Consider the following 7,271-nt stretch of genomic DNA (forward strand, 5'->3'; position numbering starts at 1 on the left):
GCGGCGGCGCGGGCGCTGGGCCGGTTGGGCTTCGGCCCAGCCGATCCGAAGATTTTTTTTCTTAAATAAATTCCGCCAAAACGAAAAAATCCTAAATAAATAAAAATAAAATTATAAAAATGCCAAAACAATTTTCACCATCTAAATAAAATATCTAGAACATGGTGAACATTTTCTTGGCCTAAAAATGCAATTTTGAAAAACGCATATTTTTCTAATTCAAATAAAATAGCAATAAAATCCAAATAAAATTATTTATTTGATTTTAACATTTTTCCTCCAATATTTATTTTATTTTGGAGAAGTCATATTATCTCCTCTTATTTATTTTTATTTTGGGAATATTATTTGGAGAGAAAAATAATTAAAACCAAATTGATCCGCTTTTCAATATTTGAGAAAAAATTCAAATATGAAAATAAATGAAATCCCCAACTCTCTCCATGGGTCCTTGAGTTGCTTAGAATTTCTAGGATCAAAACCAAAATGCAAACAAAATATGATATGCAAGTGATGACCTATGTATAACATTCCAAATTGAAAATTTGAGACGTTATAATTATCGTTTGTCAGATACATGTGATTGAGATCACATTGATACCGAAATACGGATACAAATGTAGAGGACAAAACCAGTAACAAGGACAATCAATAGTGATCAAAGAGTTGATCACAGGGGTATAATATCTCACCTTGGGTTTGTAATGTGTAGTTAACGCCTAGTCGCTGCAAACATAATAACTTCAGTTCTTTTTCCTCGGCATCACTACTCCTAAAATACAAGAGTTCTAAGACAAAAAGAACAAGGTACTTCAAGAATAGACAGACAGGAAGAACAGAGTGAACTGCCAACTCGAATCTTTATAAGTAGAAGAGATAGAAAAGATTCCGGATCTAGAAGATGATAACATCTATCTTTCGATCAGAGATTACAATGCCATCAAAATTCGGTGCAATTATGATAGATTCATTGGTAGTAAGTGTACAACTCCGCAAACACAAAATTGCTTCTAAGAGTAAGACAAGACACTCCAAAATTCCAGGACTCCCTCAATGATCCAATCTACCCCGACATCAAAATATATCAATGTAGTATGTTTTGACATAAGAGCCTTGTCCTATGTCATCTCAGGGTATCAGTCAGAAGAGAACCATCAGGCGTACAACTGCGCCAGATCGTCTTCATATGTCTTCCTGATCACCTCCCTCTTGAGTTTGAGCGCAGCCGTGACGAGGCCCGACTCAGGGGTCCATGGATCTGGTATCAGCTTGACTTTGGCTGGTGTCTCGAACTTCTCCAGTCGTGCTTGCTTCGCAGCCTGGAGTACAGAAAATGGATGTCAGTACTGGAAAGTGTTGTCCCAACAGGATGCAGGATTTGCCTGACTGCAACTCTCAACTTGCTCTTGGACTAGAGGATGCAATTATCTTTGATGGAAGGGTGTGTGCATGTATGGTCAATGTTTATAGGGAAGTTGCAACCACAAATGCCTTCACTACTCTTTACAATAGTAAAGATCTAAGTGCTTCTGAAAGACATGCTCGATGATGTATGATGGCTTTATTGGGAAGAAACTGTAACAAAGCAAATTACATATAAAGTCATGTACTATATCCTCAAAATATATATACTCTTGTTTCTCTTCTTTTCTTTCAAAGACTAATAAGATGAACTTAGAAACAATGCTAAGGTATGTCATGGATGGTAAATATGTATGTTTGCTAGTTTGCATTTAAATACACTGGGAGAAGTACTGAGTCAAGTATGATCTATGTGTAATGGAAACCCAAAAGCTAACTAAGGTCAACACAGAAACAAACCTTTGTTAAAGATTCAAGCACTTCTACAACAGCCTCTTGCTTCTGGCACAAATCAGCAAAATCGGTGTATGCAAGTCCTTGCTGCAATGCCCATCTTTCAAGCTCATTCTGTGCTGCTACCACAAGTGCAACACAGTAACTGTGAAAAGGATCGGCATGGATCATGATGTTCTCAACATATGGGCTCATAGCCAACGCAGCTTCCACCTGTGTCATCCAATCAGTTAATATAAGTGCTACCAGAAACTTATCTCACCAGAGCAAGAATATTTCTTACCTTCCCAAGAGATACGTATTCACCATGTTGAAGCTTCACGATATCTTTCTTGCGGTCAATGATTTCAAGGCAGCCATCTGGATGGAAACGCCCTATGTCTCCAGAATAGAACCATCGTAGACCTCTTTCATCATCCTACACAAGATATATGAGGCGTGTGTTAGATCAATTATTATTGTGAAAGAGAAGTCGTTACTCATTAGTGATGATGTATGATTTGGTGTGTGAGATCAGTAACAAGTTGACAACATACCTTATAGACTTCACTTGTTTTAGCTTCATTCTTGAAATAGCCTTTAGTTACATTGGGACCTCCGATGACTATCTCCCCCCGAGGCATTGGTGAATCCGTTGTTAAGTATCCCCCTTCAGCCCAGTCAATCAACTGGAAGGTACAGTTGACATTGTGTCAAGAATTGTGAGGTAATAGGTCAGATATCCCATTAAGTAACAGGTCAAGGAAGAAATGCCAAAGCATAAACTATTGTATCACAAAGAAGAAAATTAACAACTTAATTCCTCTCGTTAAGAAATATCTTCAATATATTGGACTTGTCAGTATCAAAATTTGGATACATTGGCCTTGTCAGATATCAAAATTTGGATACATTGGCCTTGCCAGATATCAAAATTTGGATACATTGGCCTTGTCAGATATCAAAATTTGGATACACTGGCCTTGTCAGATGTCAAAATTTGGAAATAGTAACCATATACTTCCTCCGTTCCTAAATATAAGTCTTTTTAGAGATTTAAATACAAACTACATACAGATGTATATAGACATACTTTAGAGTGTTGATTCACTAATTTTGCTCCGTATGTAGTCCATGTTGGAATCTCTAAAAAGACTTATATTTAGGAGCAGAGGGAGTAAGTTGTAGGAGTGGGAAGAACAGCTTTGATGTCAAAAATGGGTCCACCTCAAATGCTGAAAAAATGAGCAAAATTGTTATCTAACCTTAATATATGAACAAGGTAGTGGAGCACCAACACGGCCAACAGATGTATCATCATACTCAGAAAACGTTCCTCCAGCACAAGTTTCAGTCAGACCATACCCTTGGCCTATTGGAGCCCTGAAATTGAATAAGCCTATCAAAATACGGGACTTAAACATGCTGAAACAAACAAACATACAGTATTGTCATTGTAACTAGGGTAGTTGGAAAGTTTCCAGTAACAGCATGAATGATGGTTACATAATCTTACCCAAGGCATATATTGATAAATCTCTGAGTGTCTCCGGACAGAGGTGCTCCACCTGAGAGTACAAAGCGAATATTTCCTCCCAATATTGCACGCACCTTCGTGAAGACAAGCCTGTCCCACAACAGTTTCTCTACTCCCCATGCACCAAGCCAACTTCCATTGATAGCAGCAAGTCGGCGGCTATATCCAATGTCAAATAATTTCTTCGCTACACCACCCTTTGCATCCACCTAAAACCATCTCGGTGTAAAGGCTAGTAGTCAGTAAAACAAATGAGAGTACAAGATCCAGATAGCGTAGTGGGAAATACCTTTTTTCTCACACCATCACGGACACGATCAAGTATAGCAGGTACAGCAGTCATCAGTGTCGGCCTCAGTGCAGAAGCATCGCCTAGGGTCCCCTTCTTTATTTTGCTTGATGTATCAGTCAGGGTCAAAGCTGATCCATATCCAATGGAGGCCCCAACAGCAGCCATAAGTGTCTATAAATCATAATATTTGCAGACAGAGAATTAAATAATGAACAAAAATATTAATATATTGAAATGATATCCAACAGTTACCTCAGCTGCCAACTCAAGAATGTGCGCCAGTGGGAGGTAGGCCATGTATATATCCTTTTTGCCAAGTTCAGGCACAATGGTCATAACTGCTGAAAGTGTAGCCAGGACATTGCGGTGGGTCATCATAACTCCCTGCAACACCATATGAGGTATATATTACTCCCTCCGTTCACAAATATAAGATGTTCTAGATATTTCAATATGGACTACATATGGACTGAAATGAGTAAACAAACACACTAAGATGCGGCTATATACATCCGAATCAGAAATAAGTGAATATCTTATACTCCCTCCGTCCCAAAATAAGTGTCTCAAGCTTAGTACAACTTTGTACTAAGTTAGTACAAAGTTGAGACACTTATTTTGGGACAGAGGGAGTATTTGTGAACGAAGGGAGTAGTTCATAGCTGAAGATATGGTTAAACAAGAATAGAAAGGGCCTTTTGAGTCATGCAGAGAAAAACATATTTGCAGAATAATGTCGAACCTTGGGCAATCCAGTGCTACCACTTGTGTACATTATCACCGCAACATCAGATGGGAGAGGCATGTTTGCATCAACAGGTGCTTCAGCTCCCAATTTACCTACTTCCTCAAATGACTTAACTGACCAGCTAGTGCTGTTTTGAGCTATAGAAACTTCAGCCGAGATGCCTTCCTCATTGATGTAGATCACACGCTTGACAGTGTCAAGTTGCCAACCTATATCAATCAACTTCTTTAATTCCTTCCGGCCACATATTACAGTAGTGACCTCAGTCTGTAGAGCAAAAGAGGGGAAATAAATAAATGTAAATCAAACAAAGAGTTAATTACATGCAGCAATAATCTTGGGAGTGTGCTAGCAATTGCTGAAAAGTATTTGTTGCATATCTACAACGAAAATGCTACAAGAGGTCTATACTCTATAATTGCTGTCTATATAAGCAGACAACATGAATGAAGAAAAACTTAACTAGGAGTAATTGTACAACATACTGAACACAAAGTGACAGTACTAACCTCATTTAGTGAGTGGCATAGTGCTTCCTCCCCCAATGAGGAATAGATGGTGACAACTGTTATGTTTTGTCTGAAGCATGCCTTGCAAATACAAAAATAGTAACTTCGAAATTGAGTACAATGACCAGAGTTCAACATACAATGAATAGCTACCAGAATGAATGTTTGTGCAGACGAACCAACTTCGAATTGGTATAGAAGTTAAGTAACACAATCCAACCAATAACTTAAAAGCACATATAAAAAAACTCTCTATGCCTACTTGTATTACTGGAGAGGTTAATGTCCTAGAATCTCATTTAAAAGGGTTGAGCATGGACATTTCTCATTATTATTTTCTCAAAATTAAAATTTCGTTGGTCTGTGCACATGCTGGCTTGGGAACAGTTATAGTGAAACAGAGATAGTACTATGAATATATTTATTATCATTTGGTGTATATACTCTCTCTTTTAAATAAAAGAGGTACGACCTGTATCCCAAGTCTCATGCATCACATGAAATCTGCCACCACAACTACCATTATCATCCGGTCATGCATCATAATAATGAAACATTGGGCTAGCCATTGATAAATATGAAATTTCTATCCATGCATAATAATAATGAAACATTGGGCCAGCCATTGATATCTATGAAATTTCGGTCCTCACTTTACATGAGAATGCAAAAGCAAAGAACATATGGTGACAGGATATCCTTTTTGTAGTTGATACTGCTTATAGAGAAATTTTGGCAGTGAGCAGCACTTGGACTCACTGCGTAGCTAGAGAGGAAAAGATGCCTCGAGAATTCATTTTGGATTCGCAGTCCGTGTATAATTCACTTTGCTATGCAGGAACCCTGACTAATTTATGATTTTTTTGCACACAGATGTGTTCACGATATAAAGTGGACCAGTGACCACAATTTACGTAACCAAAAGTAAGAACCTCATGTAGTACCGCATGAAGAAACCAAAATGCATGGATTGATCTATCTATTGCTTGAAGGAAAAAGAAAAGGGATTACCTGCAGTGCAATCTGCCACTCAGCCTGTGTCTCGGCAAAAATAGCAACACGCTCATTGTCCTGGCGACCTAAATTGACCAATCCTGAAGAAAAGTTGCAAACACTCTTGAAGGCCTCAGCGTAACATTTCCACTCGTACTCCCCCAGATGAAGCTTCTCAAAGGACCTCCCATCAGGTGATGATTCTATTTCCCTTGAAATGAGCTTCCTTGTGCCAAGGAGGGGCATGTAGAGATACTCTTTGCAAGCATGCTCAAACAGCTCAGCAAGTGTGTTGACCCCTTCCCAGTGTGTTTCAACAGGGCGTTCAAACCGATGGTTGCGGATCGCATAGCCAGGCTCTCCACCAACATCAACTGGCACACCCCTCTTATTTTCAACCTTTCTCCTTTTCTGGAGCAGAAGAGAGACCGCAATGGGCACAAGAAGGCCAACAAAATAAGGATTCATACTTGTTCAAGGGCGACCTGACAGCTATATACTAGCTTATGGGAGGAAGGCTACAGATTAAAGATGCCTTGAAGAGAGAACCCTGAAAAATATAATTTCAGGCTGTAAACAAAAACTGAAAATCCAGTACGGATTGTATATAATGCAGATTCTTTGCATACAAGGAGCTAATTGCATGTTAGATTGTTAGCCTTATTTATCTGTTCAGGTCCATTGTATAACCAATCCAATAACAAATGGAATATCAACTGGCAAAGTATGAAGCATTTAAGCAGTCTGGTAAAGTAAGATCATTCATAAAGATGGCCACCTGAAATGCAAAGCTTTTGCATGTTCTCTAAAAGCGCTGGTATGCGCACTTGCATAGTAGCATACAAAGCATGCATCAAAATTAGGTGTAAAAAATTGTGTATGCTCCTTTTTCCTTCTGCTAATCAGTAAGCAATCAAATCTCCTGATTGGTTTCCAAACAACATATATATGAGAGCTGTGACGTAGAGCAAGAAATACAACTAATTCTGCAGTCATCAAAAGTACCATCTGATAGAGTAAGAAATTAAAACCTAGTAGAATCTGGCCGCGCAACTGCACGGATGTACTCCGCTAGTTTGGGGCAGAACTGAAAAGGGATACACTAATATTTGTAGTATTGTATGTCTTCAACGCGAGGTGATAATAATGCTGTATACGGCGTAACAATGCGATGCAATGCGATGCGATGCGATGCACAAGGAACCCATTCCCATGAGGCGCTGAAACCTACGAAATCTAACAAAAGTGTGCTCGGATTCTCTAGATTCCACGACCACGAGCGTTCGTTGCGATGTGCGGAACGGAGGGTGCGTACCTTCTGGAGGGGTGGGGGGTGGGGCGCAATGGCGCGTGGAAGCTTCTGGAAGGGAGGGGGCGAAGGCGTGACGTCAGGCGGGG

At 39.3% G+C, this 7,271-nt stretch overlaps 1 protein-coding gene across 1 annotated transcript; it reads right to left on the reverse strand.

Moving 5' to 3' along the window:
- Positions 1–841: 841 nt before the first annotated feature.
- LOC125528745 (long chain acyl-CoA synthetase 9, chloroplastic-like) lies at positions 842–7,269 on the reverse strand (the record flags this gene model as incomplete). Its single annotated transcript, XM_048693184.1, is given in 12 exon segments — positions 842–1,319; positions 1,822–2,028; positions 2,099–2,233; positions 2,352–2,483; positions 3,060–3,177; positions 3,311–3,540; positions 3,621–3,794; positions 3,876–4,007; positions 4,366–4,638; positions 4,881–4,961; positions 5,892–6,423; positions 7,189–7,269. Coding segments are annotated over 11 exon segments (2,097 nt in total). The 3' UTR covers positions 842–1,154.
- Between the last annotated feature and the right edge of the window lie 2 nt (positions 7,270–7,271).

The sequence above is a fragment of the Triticum urartu genome, unplaced genomic scaffold, assembly GCF_003073215.2.
Source record: "Triticum urartu cultivar G1812 unplaced genomic scaffold, Tu2.1 TuUngrouped_contig_5081, whole genome shotgun sequence".
Taxonomy (NCBI): Eukaryota; Viridiplantae; Streptophyta; class Magnoliopsida; order Poales; family Poaceae; genus Triticum; species Triticum urartu.